This window comes from Podarcis muralis, chromosome 8, assembly GCF_964188315.1.
Source record: "Podarcis muralis chromosome 8, rPodMur119.hap1.1, whole genome shotgun sequence".
Lineage (NCBI taxonomy): Eukaryota > Metazoa > Chordata > Lepidosauria > Squamata > Lacertidae > Podarcis > Podarcis muralis.
In genome coordinates, this window is record NC_135662.1 from 36,311,700 (window position 1) to 36,329,848 (window position 18,149).

At 39.4% G+C, this 18,149-nt stretch overlaps 1 protein-coding gene across 9 annotated transcripts in view; it reads right to left on the minus strand.

Annotated features, from left to right (window-relative positions):
• The window catches only part of CHD7 (chromodomain helicase DNA binding protein 7), a 150,535-nt gene that overhangs the window by 16,049 nt on the left and 116,337 nt on the right, over positions 1–18,149 (minus strand). For all 9 annotated transcript variants that reach the window (XM_028736872.2, XM_028736874.2, XM_028736875.2 and 6 more), the window contains 11 exons: positions 17,066–17,321; positions 11,100–11,310; positions 10,021–10,216; positions 9,654–9,821; positions 9,006–9,185; positions 7,375–7,485; positions 7,077–7,282; positions 6,366–6,565; positions 5,202–5,361; positions 880–969; positions 335–438 (listed from right to left, as the gene is read on the minus strand). In XM_028736872.2, coding sequence (XP_028592705.2) covers positions 335–438; positions 880–969; positions 5,202–5,361; positions 6,366–6,565; positions 7,077–7,282; positions 7,375–7,485; positions 9,006–9,185; positions 9,654–9,821; positions 10,021–10,216; positions 11,100–11,310; positions 17,066–17,321 — 1,882 coding nt within the window. The remainder of the gene's footprint in view (positions 1–334; positions 439–879; positions 970–5,201; positions 5,362–6,365; positions 6,566–7,076; positions 7,283–7,374; positions 7,486–9,005; positions 9,186–9,653; positions 9,822–10,020; positions 10,217–11,099; positions 11,311–17,065; positions 17,322–18,149) is intronic.

Below are 18,149 nucleotides of genomic sequence, written 5' to 3' on the forward strand. Positions count from 1 at the left end.
TTTGACACTGGCTGGCAGAGTTAGCAAGTGAAACAGTGCTGGAAGCGGAGTTTATGGAGATCTATAATACTACTTGGCTATTATTTAAACAAATATGGTTTTGTGTTATTTACAGCCAAGGAAGTAATGTTTTCTCCAGAAATGTTCTGCAAACATTTAAAAACAGCATCTGATATTTACAACTCAAATAGATTTTTTTTTTCAATGCAGAAGGAAAAAAGGAGCGAGAAGCCAACAATTCTTTGGAACTACACTTGTTAATATTGTGACTGAATATTGGTATACACAGAAAGCTTTTACCAAGGAGTTCTGTTCGAAGTGAGACATCACTTACCATGCTTGAACACTCCAATTAAAAGGGATTTATCTGCCTCCTTATCCCACCAGTCTGTAGGAACTTCAGCATGAAATGGCTCAGGAATCCAAATATCAGCCTCACTATAAAAAGAATTACACATTTGGAAATACCTCTGAAAGGTTAGGTATCACATTTAAATGTGTTCACACTAAGTGTTGGAAAAGCAAACTTGATTACACAAGGCATCAAGATTTGAAAAAACCCAAAGTGGTTATAAACAATAGAAGTGTTAATATTATTTATTTATTAATACTTTCCCCTCTCTAAAATATTTTTATTAAATATTAGAATCTGACCCACCCTATCAAAGCAGGTATTAGTGAATTTTTCCTCACTATGAAATGAAAAATCCCCATTACCCATCTTATATTCACCCTCACCAACCACACTCAAAGCATGAAATGATAAAATGCCCTGAACAGATGTGCAACTGCTAAATCTTTAAATTCCTATGATCTAAAATAAATATGCACAGGTTACAGCTCGCATAAAGCAACATATCAACCTAAATTTGCACTAACCTTGAGTCAGCACCCTCCAAGATCTTGTCAGCTTGGTCCCCTATAACTTCTTGCCTCAGATAGTACAGCATGCGGACACGCAGCAGGACCCTGGAGAGGAAAACAGAGAGGGGAAAAAGTTCTTAACTTCAGGACTGTTTGCCAACAGTGGCTTTTGGCAGCTGCTGCTGTTCATCCATCATCCTGCCAAGGCTGATTAGCCATGCTGTATGGTAGGCTTGAAGCGTGACAGATGGTGGCACATAATCACCTCTGTGTGGTGCTTTCTGCTGGCTTCCAACAGGCCTGCCTGGCAACCGCTTAGACTGCACAGAGAGGGATCGAGCTCAGCCCAACCCAGGCGCATTTCATTTAGTTCTACCTAGTGCAGCTTGTGAAGTTTAGACACGTACTCTACCACTGCCTCTGAAGTATTGAAGCAAGTTTGTAAACAACTGAGCAGATGGCTTTCAGTAACTGTTCTGCTTCATTATCTCATAAAATTTCCTCAGCTGCTGCCTTAATACCATTTTTGGAAGCACATCAGAAGTTGCAGGAATAAACGAGATATAAAATCTGGTTTTACTACCTTACAATAAACCCCCAATATGGAATGTCAGGCTTGTTACGATTGTACATTTTTTTGCTTCTGAGAACGGAAAAGTCAGTGTTTCCTAAAGACAGGATTTAAAAAAAAAAAAGTTCTGCCAAATTTACTACTATTTCACCTGCCTAGATTGGATGACAACGGAACGTAACCTAGTTCAAATTTACAATGTAACACCTCTGACATGCTGTAAAACTGTTTTGGAGCTATAATTGTATGCTCCCAGTCAAAGATTAAATTGATATAACCAAACACACAATTATATTCACTCCCAATGATGCTAGAAAACTATCTGAAAATGGGAAAAACTATTATTTATTAATCTAAAATACTTCTATGCTGCATTTATTGAACATTGCAAGGCGGTGTACAACAATAATATAAAACAATTCAATAAAATAAACATTAAAACTACATGAATACAGAAACAACCAGAACAATTTGAAAAATGGGTATCAATGGCCAGAAGATTGGGCAAATAACAATGTTTCTACCAAGAGCTGAAAACATTTCAGAGTTAGCGCCTGCCTTTTTTAAGAAGAAAGACTATTCCACAAACTGAGTGCTACCACAGAAAAAGCCCTCATCTGGGTTGCCACAGGATGGATTTCGGCAGGTAGTAGGAGGGTATCAGCTAAATAGCTTTATGAATGGGCAGGTCTATATGGAAGAAGGTGTAATCTCAGGTAATATGGCTCCCAGGTTCTTCAGGTTGAAACTTGGGTCAGCAACAGATTGGCAGTTAAAGCAATTCCTTTTAATGGTGTATCACACATTCATTGTACGTAACTTCACCTAATAACCATAGGCACCTTTGTTTAGACTGCCCTAGGGTTACCAGTGCATGGATCCAGTGCTATTTTTCAAGAAAAAGAGGTGCCAGAGCCCACCGTGAACCTTGTTCTTTTATAATGGCAACGGCGCCCATCTGAGAGGTTCCAGAACTGAGTTCCTGTGAGTTCCAGCTGAAAAAAAAACCCTGAATGGAGCACTGTGTCCAAGTTACCCCAGCCAGGAACAGATGTAACCTATGTTTCAACTGAAGGTGGTAAAAGGCTTCTTTTGGGCCTTCAGTGACAATGATGGCTCAAGAAGCACCCATCAGACTACATACCTATTCCTTCAAGAGGAGAGGAACCCTGTTCAGGAACAGGCAATGTGCCTAATTCCCAGAGCTGGAGATCTGGTCTATACAGTGCCTTAAACCTGCAACCTACCAAGCCAGTCCAGTATGACACCCAGGTCAATAGTATCAAAAGGCCACTGAGAGATCTAGCAGAAGCAACAGGGCCACATTTCCTCTGTCCTTTTCCTGATTAAGGGTGACCAAGTCCAATTCAGTCCCCAAACCAGATGCTTGGATTATCCTTCGCCAATGTACCAATGTGGAGGGATTACAGGAGTGGGTGATGGTCCCTGAGCAGATTGGCTGGAGAAAGCCTGTACCCCAGGCTGAAGGAGATGGCCATTCCTGATTTAGCACAGATAAAAATACAACTACTCACAGAATGGGCCTGCTCAGGATACAGTGGAATCTTGAGAAGCTCTAAAAAATTACAATAATTTATAACAATATGATACTCATGGTACAGAAAAATGAGTACCATCGCACTTTTATCTTCTTGGGTTTGTAAAAAGTGAAGAAATATCCATGACCCTGAGGGGCTCCTGGATCTGAATACAGCAAGCTGTGTAAGTTCCGCTTCATACATTATAGTATCTGGATGCAAAGCATTGGCACAACTTCTTATATTTTTAGTTGCTTTACTTCTACAGAAACTTCTTAATTAGTTACTTCTGTGCTCAAAACATGCAGTTCACCTAGGGTCATGTCACCAGGTTGAATGTACATCTATCCAAAGACAAGTTTGCAATGTCTATAGCTGTGACATAGAAAAACCACCACATCTGTTATTCAGTAGGGCACCCAATAAATAATACGCATACAAGCACAATGACTGGGATACAAAGAGCAACATTAGACATGCCCGAGGGCTTCTGCTCACCCAGTGGAATTTTTGACTTGTTTTTCTTTAATGCCAAACCTTCATGCCATATCACAAACTGCTTTTATAACTCTGCTCAATTTCAGAAATCTTTTGCCATATAGATTTTTTATTTTTTTTGGAGGGGGAGTGATGGAGAGAAGGGAAGAAGGGATGAAGGAGATGTTCAAGGAACACAAGCAAGTCCAAGGCATCAGTGGCGTAGCGTGGGGGGTGCAGGGGGGGCCGGCCGCACCGGGCGCAACATCTGGGGTTAGGGCAAATCCACAGGTTAGGGGGCGCAAATCCACGGGTTAGGGGGCGCAAATTACTTGCCTTGCCCCGGGTGCTGACAACCCACACTACGCCACTGCAAGGCATGCATCTATCAGCTGTACCTCTTGAGAAAGTGCCCCAAATAATCTATATACAGCACTTTAAGGAGCAGCAGCAGCATTTTTAAGCAGCTGAATGTACGGTACTACAGGTTAATACTGTGGAAATATAGCATGCAGATAAAAGCACAAACTTTTTCCATTAAGATTTGTAGACTCTTTATTCACCAATTAAAGCAACTCTAAAAAAGTGATGGCTATTTCCCCTTTTCTCCCCCCCCCCCCCCCATTTCACTCTTCCAGGATTTAATTTGCTTCTGTACGGCAATTAGCCATTCTTGGTGTAAGAAGCAAATAGTAAGTAGGCAAAGAAGATGCTCTGACAGAGTTTTCTGCATAACTCTAAACTACATTGTTTTACACTTACAGAAATAATATTTACAAAAGGTGAGATTGGAATGATTTTAATCTGTAGTTTAGATCTTCCTATACTGTAATGCAACAAGAGGACAGGACACCAAGTCTATACTGCAAGACACACATTTGAACAGGCACTGAATGCTACAAGTGGATTTTATGGAAGCTGCTTAAATTGTATACAGCGGGTTTGTTATGAACTCATCATCAGGTTGTTAAGTGAAATGTTTTCTTTGCTCAAGACAACAAATCCTTATAAAAGTTTCTGCCTGATCCCACTCATATTTACTTTAAAGTTCTATTGATTTCAATGACGCTCATTTCCAAGTAAGATTACAACCTATATCTGTTCTCTCCCCAAAACACCCACAGGACACTTTGCATCACTTTGAGTAGCATGATAGGATTAATGTCATACACACGGTACACGAGTAGCAGTAAGCTATAGCACTCCAATGAATTTACAACCCCCCGTTTTTACATATCAGTATCATTCATAAGAATACCATAAATCAATCTGGTATACTTGTGAAAGCATCTTACCAAGTATTTAAACAAACAGAGAAAGCTAGAGGAAAGGTAGCAATTTATACAGATAAATTTGTAGAGAAATCATTTTGGCTCTTTACCCTGGCTTTTGACACCTGGGGTGTGTTTTTTCCTAGGACCAATCTTATTCACATTAGGATGAAGTGCAGGCAATAAATGATTATCATGATGGTGATAACAGATGCAAGGAACATTTTTGCCATGACAGTTACCAACACTTCTTTGTGATAAAATAAAAACTGCATCCTTAGAAGGCTTGATTAAAATTAATCACTCAGAGAAAGCTTGTTAACAGCCAAGTCAACTTTGGAGCTGATTAGTGATATACCACAAATTAAATGCAATAGCCACAGCAATCTATAGGGTCTTTGCATGGTACTAAGATAAGAATACTGAGAAAACATCAAAGTCTAGGTCATTGGGTAAAAGCAAGGAAATTTAAAAACTTACTTATTACAGTGATGTTTGAGGTGTTTCTTATAGCTGTCCTCCTGAAATAAGGCATCTGGGTTACAACTTGCAAGCCAGTCAGCGTTCTGTAGCACAGGTTGTGCACTCTGGGCTTTCACTTTTTTGCCTTTTCTTCCCCTGGGCACTGGAGCAGACAAGCCTAAGAAACACACACATGCATGATTTTTCAACAGAAAGCATTAGCACTGATTCTATGTCAAAGGGGGACACCCATCTGTGAAATCACTTTCATATAGCTCTTCTTTCAGCATTCACTCCTGACAAACTGCAAAGTGCGCACAGAGTGACATGTGGAAAGCTAATTCTCATTCACTATTGCATTACTGTCCGTGAGACTACAATCAGGGTTGCAGGTGCAGGAAGATATGGCAGAAACAAAGAAAAGTACAGAATGTAGTACTTGTAGCACAATTCAACATCCTAAGAATCTCAGCTTTTATTTTCAATCCTGTTGTGCTATAAAGGCGACCCCAGCAGCTGTTTTAAATATTTGTTAAACCCTTTTTAAAAGAAAAAAAAGGGGGAAAGGAAATTGGAACCAATTTAGTTGCCTTTTGATGTTAGCCATCACCCCTGCCCTTTCAGGGTTCGCTCCCTTCAAAAAAATATGCTTAACTTTCCAAGTTATTAGCAGTCCAATTTACCCTTATTGAAATGAGTCAAAAATGAAACTGCTAAACACCTAAGTCAGCTAACTAGGGTCCATTTCTTCCACAACAACTTCTCAAAAGTTGTTTTAAAAAATGCCACCATCATAAATTTGGTTTTAATTTGTACCAATTCAAGAGCACTGTGAATTTTTTTTGGGGGGGGGGAAATACTTTTGTACATTCATGCCCCCCGAAAAATCATTATAAGAAAGGACTGCAAGGATCTGTTGGTTACCTGGAACAAATGTTACAACAGGGAGTTTATTCCGGTTTTCCCATCTCAAAGTCAACACCAAGCCACCGCACCAAATATGGTGATTAAGTTGTTATGGCACCACAAATTCCAGCATGCCTGAGCACTGGCCATGCTGGCCAAGGCTGATGGGAGCTAGAGCCCAGCATCTAGGGAGCCACAAGTTCCCCATCTCAGCTTTAGAATGCTGTGCTAGGCATGCTACAGTTTGATACAAAAGAAAAATGTGCAAAAGCCTACCAGAATGGTTAACCAAGGCTCGTGTTTGTCCATCTGCAGTGGGAGTGATTAGATCCCAGACAAAACTTTTGATGTTTTCATCCCCTTTGTAATGATTGAGACAATACACAAGGATTGTTCGGCAGATGGTTTCCACATCTTGTTCTGTTAGTTGGCGTTTATAGCGCCCATGTGAGAGGATATCAGTCCATCGTCCCCAACTACAAGAAAAATAGAAAGCGTACATACCTAGAACTGGATTTCACATTTTGACATTAGCTCCCAAATGACAGCTAGAATGGGGCTTCTGGTGTTAGCATTAAATTTAGCATTACATTTTGAATTTGCAGGTCACATCAGGGAATCCAGTTTCTAGCACCAAGGACTTAAGAATATTTATTTTACTGAGCAGGCAGCAAGTTCACTGCTCATAAAAGCCACAATTTAACTATACTGGAAATAATAAAATACACATGTTTAATGCCAATAGCCCTTATAGGCTCAGAGCAGGAAAATCTATTCAGGAAATTCTATTCCAGAGCTGTTTCTGCAGTCTTGAGATTTGGGGATCAATTTGAGCTTGATCCTGTAATCCTTTATTTGTAATAACTGTATACAACTTTATAGGAGCAAAGTTTAGACAGAGGCTCTTAATCTCACCTTAATGGTAGTTCATTAAGGCAGTCTGGCTAAATTTACGGCAGTAAGTCATTTGAGGCTCGTTTTACTTACCCATAAACCAACAGATTCTTTTCCACCCTAAAGCATTCACTTCGTGCATAACCCTGAGATTTGTCCTGTGGTCTACGGGGTTTTATATTGGGTTTTTCTTCAGAATCACTTTCCAGATCAGAAAATTCCATCAGTTCATCTTCTTTGACTGCACTGTATAGTCTAGTTTGCTTCCTTACCCTTGGTGTATCAATAACTAGGTTGTTCTATAATTAAAAAAGAGATGTTTTGTTTGTTTGTTTTTTTAAAAAATCACATTATAGTGATCTAAAAGTATTTAATGGTTTCATTCTCTCACCCTTCCATTTAAGGCATCAATGTCAAGCTCAGCTTTTTTTGCCCACTTCTGCCAGAAGTTAGGATCATCCAATGAAATGTCTGTTCTGTTACCAGATGCAACAAAACTAGCCTAAAATACAACAATGATCTCCAATCAATATTCAAAGATATATGTTAACAAAAATAAAGAAATATGAATTTATTCACCTTGGGTTTTTTACATCTATGGTATAACAATGTAAGTACAGTGGACCCTTGAGTTTCGTACCACTCTGGATACGTAACTTTTGGGTTGTGAACGCAGCAAACCTGGAAGTGTATATTTCCGGGTTTTGCCACCCGTGCACGTGCAGAAGCGCTCTGTGTGCCGCACGCATGCACAGAAGCGCTTTATTGCGCGGAAGTGGCACCTCCAGGTATGGACTTTTCAGGTTAAGTATGGACCTCCGGAACAAATTTAATTCGTATCCGGAGGGTCCACTGTAAAATACCTATAAAAATAAAGGCAGTCAAGCTGCGTTTATAAGGAAAAACTCCCCCCCCCCAATCCATACTTGAGCAATACCTGTGTTAGAACCAACCAAAACACCACAAAACAGTGAGCAACCTTTTGACTTCTCTACAGCTCTGTGAGGCTCGATATCTGTGGGGGGTGGGAATAAAATCAACTGTTTGGATGTTGCAGCCATGAGGCCTGCACTTTGAATAAAAGTCTGCTAGGTGCTGCAGGTATCAAGTTATAAATTAAGCAATGGTTGGGCCCCTTTTTTGACAACAAAGTCAGGTACTCTGATGGGCTACCTGCAGGTGCTTGAGACTCTAAATAACTAAGTGTCTGAATGTTGGGTAGATATGCTTTCTCTTAAAATGTAAAATTCCCTTTGGAAAAAAAGACCTGTTCTATTCTCAGCGATAGGGCAAAGATCTCTTGCAGAGCAGCAAAAACTGGAGAAGAGGGGGTTGGATGACTGCTTTGATATGTGCATGTGCATGCTTATCTGTGCGCACACATGTGCATTTTACTCCATATATTCCCATAGGGTTGTAGCCTTCTCTATAAACCATTGATGGAGACACATTTTAAGCCGCTATGAATTGCTACTGCTTATCTGTACAAAGAACTTTGCAATAAGGGTCTGCGAGCTCTAGGCCCATCTCCACTTTCCATCTAGTTTTAAGATGCAACAGACTACACTCCTGTCTGCAACTGCCATCAATGCTCACTGCTGATATGCCATGAAGAATGGGGTTAAGTGCTCCAATAACCAAAACACATATTCTCTACGGCCATTTGTGTCAGCTTTAGATCTGAAATCTAAACTGCTTTGAAATCTGTAAACTGCTTTGTAATTTATCTATTTTTACATTTAAGTGGTATATAATTTTTTTAAAAAAGAAAGTAAGAGAAGAATTAGTCTGCCAAGGCCTTTTTATGTTCTTCTGAGATTTTCAACCTGTCCTCTGTGGGGCTCACAGACATACAAAGAGCATGATTTTGAGGCTGCATTTGTGTCAACACACACTTGTGCAGGACTGAGGAAAATTTTGGAATATATTTTGGCATAGTGGCTCCTTAGGTCCTGCTTGCCTTGTGGGATATAAGGGTTTTAAGCTATAAAGAGGCACAACCCCATAAATGTTAATGCTCACCTTTGCAAATGTAGAGCCTTTGCCCTCAGACTCAATAGTGATTGTGTGTGTCCGCCTCAAAAGAATCTGATCTATATCCTCCTCGCAGAATTTGGAACCTTCATCCTCTTCATCCATTAGAGCACCATAAGCGCCTTTCCTCAATAGATCTTCTATCTCTTTTTTAGATAGTTGCTGTACCTGTAATATGTGCGCAAAAGAAATAGCTCTTGTTAAAATTATGTAAAACAGTTTACAATCAGCTTTCTCCACACACACACACACACAAAAACTGATTTAAGAAATGTTTACTAAATTCAAAGAAAAGGCTTCTAACAGTCTTCTTTTGGGATGGGGAGGCAAAACTAGAACACAGTTTAGGAGGAATATTGAAGCTCTGCCTGCCACGATCCCAGTAATAATGAGCCCTCCCAACGGATGCTTTTCACATTTTTTTAAAAAGTACATTAAATGTAAAAATAGATCATGTCTAGTTTTTTTATTTCATAAAATTTATATTCTGCTTGATTGTAAGAAAAAACCTCAAAGCGGTTTACGAAAAGAATAAAAGTATGTGCAAACTCAAGCTCTTCGATGAAATTAGAATATATGGAAAGTGCACTGCAAATTTAGGTGGCTTTTGAATGAATATATTAATGCTGTTCTTACCCCATTTGTAGCATTCTCTCTTCCACTCATGGACTGAAGCACAGCCTTATCAAGACCAAGTTTCAAACTTGCTTTGTCAAACATTTCTCTTTCATAAGAATTTCTTGTTATCAGCCTGTAGATTTTCACTGACTTGCTCTGTCCTATCCTGTGACATCGAGCTTGAGCCTGGAAAAATATGGAATTGTTACCATGTTTCAGTTTGTAGAAAAGCAGCATGTATAACCCTTAGAACAATCATTAATTCAAATAAAATCTTAAAAGAAACTATTTGTGTATATTGCAAATTTATAATATTTCTCAAGAGACTACTCCTTTCCAGACAGCAGTAAGATAAAAGGTTGTCAGTGGACACTTTCAATAATACCTGAAGATCATTTTGAGGGTTCCAGTCTGAATCAAAGATGATGCAGGTATCAGCGGCAGTAAGATTAATGCCCAACCCCCCAGCTCTTGTACACAATAGAAAAACAAATCTGTCAGAATCAGGTCTGGAAAACCTGTCAATAGCTGCTTGACGTAGGTTGCCTCTTACTCTTCCATCAATTCGCTCATATGGATACCTGGGAAAAAGAGCAGTACTGTATTACAAACAGAACCAAAAAACAAGGCGAGTATCTTTGCAAAGAATTTAGGGGGGGAAATCAACATTATGTACTTAAACAAGTACAATATTTATAGTTGTGCTCCTCACCCCATAACTTTTAAATCTTGCTGCCCCAGTTGCAACAAAACATGTCTCTCTCGTATCAGTCTCTACAGTCACAGCAGGCTCTGTAACTTTCCAATGGTTTGACTTCACCCCTGAAGGCGCCCTCTTCCCCTGTCTTCTGAGACAGATGAATGCCAACCAGCCCAAGGCTCAAATGGTAGAGTGTAAAGGGAAGCAAATATAAAGAGGAGATAGAATTCACTCCCATTTTCTGCCTTTAGCAAATGTTTCCCTTGTTTTCAAACTTGATTTCAAAATCACATTGACAATAATCTTGAATTTTCCTGAAAGCATGAGTGCAAGTTAACAAAATAACTTGGTTAAGAAAATACTCATGCTATTGATTTCTTGCTCTGTTTTAATATTTCAGCCAGCATTAAGAGGCAGCAGAAGAATAAAGGTACAGAATATTTTTGTATTAGCTTGGTTAGCTTGTGAGTAATATTTACGACCGAATATGTCTTTAGTAGAAAACACATTTTTATCCTAGTCATAATGTGCACCAGTTATTCTAAAAGTGTTGTCAAGCCTAACCATGAATATAATGGTGGTCTGTTATGATTGTGAGTGAAAGGTTACAACCAACAGAACAATTATTGCTATACTTATCCACTTTCCCATTTCATGATGTTAAGCGCCTGTTTCATTGTTTCCACATTTTGCAATACAGGTTAAATACTTGATAGCACGTTGAATAACTGCTATTTCCTAGAATTGGATTATATTTTTCTCACCGTCTTTGAATGAGGTAGTCTTCCAGTATGTCCAAGCAGCGCACCATCTGGGAAAAGATAAGCACCCTGTGGCCACCAGCCTTCAGTTTTGGCAGCAACTTGTCAATCAGTACTAGCTTGCCAGCAGCCTGGATCATTGCCTGGAGCTGAAAATCTGGAGAGTCAGGATTGTGTGTTTCTTTAAACTCTTCCAAAATTTTCTCTTCAGCACCTGCAGAGATTGGACAGCAATATGTGAATACTCTAAAGGTTTTATTAATAAAACTACGAGCCTGTTTCCAGTTCCCTATACAATGTCTATGGATTTTATAAGTGAAGAAATATTTACATAGCTGCATTTGCTTAGCTAAAAATAACATGGAAAATATGGAAGCGCAAATGAACAATGAACCCAAAAGCTTCCAGCAAACAAGTTTCACAACAACAAAGAGGTGCCAAGCCAGAAGTCATAACAAATTAGGGGGCAAGGAGTGATTGAATAATTAATTAGTAAATTAAGGATATAAAGACAATATCTAACAGCTAGGTTGAAAGATGTAATGGCAAAGCCAATCCTTTTTCAAAAAGGGTCTTAGAAATCTATCAGTATTAACAGTCAAAGTGCAATAGTAATAGTTCATTACGGTAGCAGTATTCTGATGATAAACACATTCTAATTTAAATGTCCCAAATTTTTACAAGGCAAAGATTAGTGTGAGGCAAAATGGACACTTGTTAGCTTACAAAGTGAGGAACAAGCAGTCTACATAAATTTGGTGTGCTCGGGCCTTAGGGGGTCCCAACAGAAACACTTATGACCCCTTCCCAAGGGACATTTATTAAAAAATTTCAGGGGAGACCCCCAGAAATACTATGCATTCTAATGCCAAGTCTTTAGAGGCAGCATTGTCCAATAGCCATGGGTCCACTTTTGGTCCAAACAGGCATTATCACCTTTCCAGCAGGGAGTGCCTGACAGTTGGATCAAGCATAAGTAACAACCCATTTTCTGACTATTTCCTGCCCATGTTTCATGTTCATTAGCACTGTAGACAGTTGTGCTGATGTTGCTTGTTCCTATTAAAACACACACTCAAGTTTGTATCCTATTTCAATGAAAACACACATGTGGTGTTAATGAAGTTTCTGATCAGTACATAAAACATAGAAATCAGTCTTATATGAAGTCAGACCATTGGACTATCTGGCTCAACACTGACTGGCAGTGAATCTTCAGGTTTTTAAAGAAGAATCTTTCCCAGCCCTACCTGGAGATGCCAAAGACTGAATCTGGTGCTTTGCATGAATGACAGGTGCTCTATCACCAAGCTACCTTTCCTTAAGTAGTTACAAAGCAATACCTTTTTAAAGCCAGAGTAATACCACCACATTCTACCAACAAAGTACACTGAAGTTTATGACGCACGGTGGCAGCTAGGCCATATTGTGCCTCTAAGGGGAAAGAACTAGTCTCCATAAATCCTAAAATATTGTTATGGAGGATGCTTTGCCAACCAGTCTTGCCAACTTCAGTAGAGAGGAGATAAAGCAAGAGGAGATAAGGAAAGCAAGTGATTATTTTCAGGTTACTCCTACTTAAGACATGCCAGAGACTCTTGCAGTAAAAATGCAGGAAATTATTTATCTCCCAAATTGTACTGCCGGTTTTAGTATTTACATGTTTCCTTTCCTCAGAGGCATTTAGAATGACAACTGAGTGAGAGATAATGTCTTGCTCTGGGAGCTTTAGTGTTGAGCAAGGATTTGAACCTGGGTTTCCAACATACTAGCCACTCACCACTCTGGCTTTGCAGAAGCGTATACACACCGGAGGGTTGCCATGACTATCCTGTGCTCTAGCCTGTCTGACTGGCTCAAATCATACACAAATTATAGTAACTTGCTAAGAGTCCAAGACGAAATAAGGCGAACCAACCAAGTATCTTCAGCTATAATTATCTATATCATATAAAAAAGACACAGCAAAATCTTCCTCTGATTGTTCCGGTGTCCTCATATGTCTAGAAAGTACTGCCTTGTAAAAAGTCAGCTTCACATTGAGCATCTCACACTACTGACTCAATATTTAATTCTGACAATTTTCCAGCCATTAACTTTTATAGCAGGGGTGGCTAACACAGTTGATCAGAAAAGCTTTGCTATGATAGTAATATGCTTCTTTAAGAAACAAAGCAACTGCATATAAATATGTTAATTATCGATCAACAAGATAAACATGAACACATAGACTTTATGAAAAGCAAGAATATGTTATAAGTTTGAAACTCCCTCTTCTCTAGTGGAACTGGAGGACTCGCATCTTATTTACATCTGATAAGTAGTAATTAAGACTAAAACATTAGCACAAAGCATGTACAAACATGCATTTCATTTGCAAACATAGCAAGTTATGTGGTGGAAACATAAATATAAAGAACATTTATGCTATAGTCTTTTATTTTGCCACATTTAAATGTATATGTGCATCTTCTGAAATAGAACACTGATAGCAGGACTTTTATCAGCTTAGTTAAATTAACTTTGTCAAAATAAGTTTTAGAAGATCAGCTGCCAACATGTTGTTCCTATTTTCTATTTGGATCTCTCACATACAGTCCTAGTACCACTTGTGCTATTACAACCAATTTTTGAGGTTTTAATGTAACTGGGGGGGAAGGTTTAGACACAGAAAACACATCCAAGAAATTGTCCCTCAACAACAAGGTTTTTAAAGCAGGGATAATCCATTTAAATAAGCAACAAACCAAACCCCTTAATATTGAGTTTTAGAGCATTTTTAATGTACAATAACTATAAAACTATTATACCTCAGGTATCCGCAGCCTATGGAGGGATAAAAATATTTTATAACTCAGACAAGGTGTTACTAGCCAGCTGAGCAGCAAGGCCATTTTATTTATTTAATTAATTGCAGAACATTCATATACTGTTTAATGGTAATAAAACTTCAAAGCAGTTTATGAAAAGAATAAAAATAATAAAATGGCCAGTTAAAAACAGTAAAAGCAAGTATTTACAACTTTCAAAAATAACTGAAATGAACAATAAGCTAAAAACAGATTAAAACACACGACAGCTTCTACATGTCTGGATAGGGTTGCATTTTTTTTTTTTAGAAAGCTTTTTAGCAGGCACCAAAAAGAGTACAGTAAAGGTGTCTGCCTGACACCAATAGACAGGGAGTTTCAAAGCATAGGTGCTGCCACACTAAAGATCAATTTCTTGTGAGTGCAGAGCAAGTATTATGTGGCACCTGCAACAGTGCCAGTTCTGCAGATAGAAGCGGTCGGGTGGGCATTTGTAGGGTAAAATGATCTCACAAGGGACCTGCTCCCAAGTTGTTAAGGGCTTTATATATTTATAGTAACATCTTGAACTTGGCCTGGTTGAAGATCAGCAACCAGTGCAGGTCTCTGAGCAGAGGTGTTATATGCTGACAGGGTCTCACTCTTGTCAGCAATCATGTTGCATCATTCTGCACTAACTATAGCTTTCTGAACAAGCACAAGGGAAGCCCCACAGAGAGCACACTGCAGTAATCCAAACGTGAAGTAAGCAATGTCGGAAGTACTGTAGCCAAGATCCTGCACCCCATAAACGGCCCTAGCTGTCATACCAGTGACAGCTGGTAAAGGTGCTTCTAGCCTCCACTGACAAGCTGCCTCCAGAAGTACCTCCAGACAGTGAAGGTATAACCCCATTCAGGGCCCAAGGCGTCCAGAGCTGGTTTCTTTAGAAGCGGCCATGCCACCACCTCTTTCAAGGCAGAAGGGATTATTCACTCACGCAGTGAAACATTAGCCACTCTCTGTACCCAACCAGTCAGACCAGGTTTAATAAGACAGGAGGGACAGGGGTCAAGAGGGCACATGGTTGAAAATATATTGCTGCCAGAACCTTGTCCACATCAGCTGACTGTATAAACTGAAACCAATCCCACAACACATTATCAATTCTGGCACTGAGTACTTCAACTGGGGCTGCAGGAAGTGCAGAGTCAAGACCACTCTGAAGTTGAGCTACCTCAAAGTGTGTTGCCGGTGGGTGACAGTGGGTCCTCGAATGCTCCAGAGGTTTCTTTCCCACAGTGGGAGTCAGTAAGCTCCAGACTGTCCCAAAAAACTCCACTGGCCAGCTACTAGAGGCTGCAATGCATGCTGAAAAATGAGCTTTCTTCGTAGCCTGCACTGCCACATAGTAGGTACGATTATGTGCTCTAACCGGGTTCAGTCAAGCTTCAGAGCGAGACTTATGCCACTTGCAACAGGCTATAAAACTCATACCTCAGGAACCCTCAGCCTACAGAGGGATAAAAACATTTCATAGCTCAGAGAAAGTGTTTCTAGCCACCTTCCCTCCCCTACAACTCTGATGGAATCAGTAACAGCTGAGCAGCAAGGGTAGCTCGCATATACAGCTCGCTTAGGGAGGAATGTGATTAAATGGTATACAAGTTTTTGAAATATTGTTTCTATTATTGTACCATATCAAACTCTTTAAATGGCCAGTGTGGTGTAGCAAGGCAGGAACAAGGATTTAAATCTTTGCTCAAACATATAATTTACTGGGTAGCATTAGGTAGGAAAATACTAAAATATTGGCTTAAAAAAAATTAAATAAGGGGTAAAACCAAATCTAAGAGTACGAAAAGCATGAAAGCTGAGCATAAGCACAAAACTTCAGTATGCTGGCTAGCCTACCATGTGCCTCCCTTCATTCTAGGTCTGAATGGAGAAAAGGAAATTGGAATCAGGGATGCGACACCCCACCCCTGAATCTTTTCTTTTTTTAAAAAAAATCATGGTGGGTAGTTAATTGGGACTAGACAATAAAAGCATCTCCCACTCCCAGCAAGGACTATTCAAGCTGCTAAGAGAGTAGTCCCATTTGGGGGTTGTGTGCCTGATGAATGGTTCGTAAGTTAAACACCTTCAAATCCTCTATTCATGGGAAGATTTAAGGATGGCTGCCACATCCTAAACCTGAATGGTCTGTGGGGATTTCCCCATTGTTTATTCTATCACCATAACCCTACAATTCTTTGCAACCCCACAATGTATTTTACACTGCAAAACTGCAGTAAAGAGGAATTGTATTTCCAGTCCATACACTGAATGTGTACTGACCAGGCATGGTCTCTGCAGCCTCCCCGCCTCAATAGTAATGTCAGTATTTTCCACGCTCTCTGCTAAAGCATGTCTGTTTTTTTCCTATCTATCCTGGGCACAATCCCAGTCTGCTGTCACCCTGACTCAGTTCCCAGTGTAGAATGCAGCTCACTTCTACAGTAGAAACAGAGAAATTCCACTTAGCATCCTCAATGACTGCAGCCTCTAAGAGGGAGCGCAGCAAGGCAAATATTGAGTTAAATGTTGTACTTGCTGTGGGAAGCTAGCTGGACATCAAAGTGAAATGGGATCCTGAACCTGCAACCACAATACCAATAGGATCAGGATGGTAGCCACTGATGGCTAGCTGTGGTAGATTGTTAGCTATGGTGGTGAAGGCTGAATTTTTCCCAGTACTGGAAGAGGAAAGGTGAGTCTCTCAACTGCTACGCTGTTTCTGTCATGACTGAACAGACGGGGTTGTCCTTTTCCCCATCACTGAACATCATGTCACAAAGAAGCCACACAACATTTCCTAGGACACCACAGAGTCCTGCCTCAGTGCGGTCATAGTTTCCAATGCATGAGGACGTGCATGTAAATTGCAGTAGATCTAATCAATCTCACATAGCTAGAAATTATTGCTGCTGCCTAGAGCTCTGAGAATTCATTCCTGTCCTACTACCCTTTTAGTGTTTTGAGAGTTAGAGGAGCCTAGGTCCTGATACTCTGGTCTAAAATGCAAAAGGAAAATTTAGCAAAATATATTCAGCTCAACTGAAAAACGCTTTCTAATTTTTATTCACACATGCCAAACTCCCCTCATTGTTTTCTTTTTTTAAAAAAAGCCATTCCTACCATTGATAAGGTATGGATGATTGCAGCATTTTCTTAATTCCATCATAGTGTTTAAGAGATTGGGTACATTCGCTTGACCACCACCTTTTGACAAAAAAGTGAAATTCTTTTCAAGAATGGCTCTGTAGTATTTCTTCTGAATATTTGTCAATTCAACTTCAATTATGGTTTCCTCCTTGGGTGCAAGGTTCTTTTCAACATCTTCTTTGAGACGTCTCAACATCATTGGCTTCAAGATAGCTTGGAGTTTTTGCACCTAGTTAAATAAATGAATGAACTTTAAAATAATAATCTTGCATACTCTTTTATATTTTGGTTCTATCCCCACAGTGTAAATATTCTTTGTGATATCAGAAAGTTGAGACAGTGGGAGCCAGATGGACCACAACAATTATAACTTTTTGTCATATGGCAAGGGAGATGTACTGCTAAAGACAGTGTCCTGTGCTGACACCAATGGCTTCACTATAGGCAGAGGGCAGTGTCAGAATATAAGCAACAACTTTCAAGTATGCTCATGGCTCACCACTTGTTTATAGATTTCCTGCCTGTCTTCCATGATGGAACTCTAGGAACTGTACTGATGTGACCTTGGCTAATACACCAATAAATTAAAATGTTATTAGCAACTCCAGTACCTTGCACTATTCATAATTTTGGTAAACTTCACTTGTTAATGCCTTCCTCAACTTTTCATTTGATACTTAAACTTTGCACTACTTGTTATTAGTTTGATTAGTGATTCATCTCCTAACTAAGATTAGAAGACTGGGAGTGTACAGTTGCCTCAAATTATCATCTTCCTTCCTTTCTTTCCTTGTCTATGCAAATTCAGTCACACTTGTTACATATAATTAATAACACTTTTTCTGTGGTACCCTTTCTTTACATTCTATAATCAATCAGAAACCTATTTGTATGATTTAACATTTAGGTAATTAAGAAAGGAATTTATGGCTCTACAAGTAATTGCAGCAGGAACAGTTGAAATTCTGAAAGGAACACATAATAACATTCTAGTCAAATGACACTCCTGTATTAATGATTGTGAATCTATGGAAGGTATACTTTATGTATTGTTTAG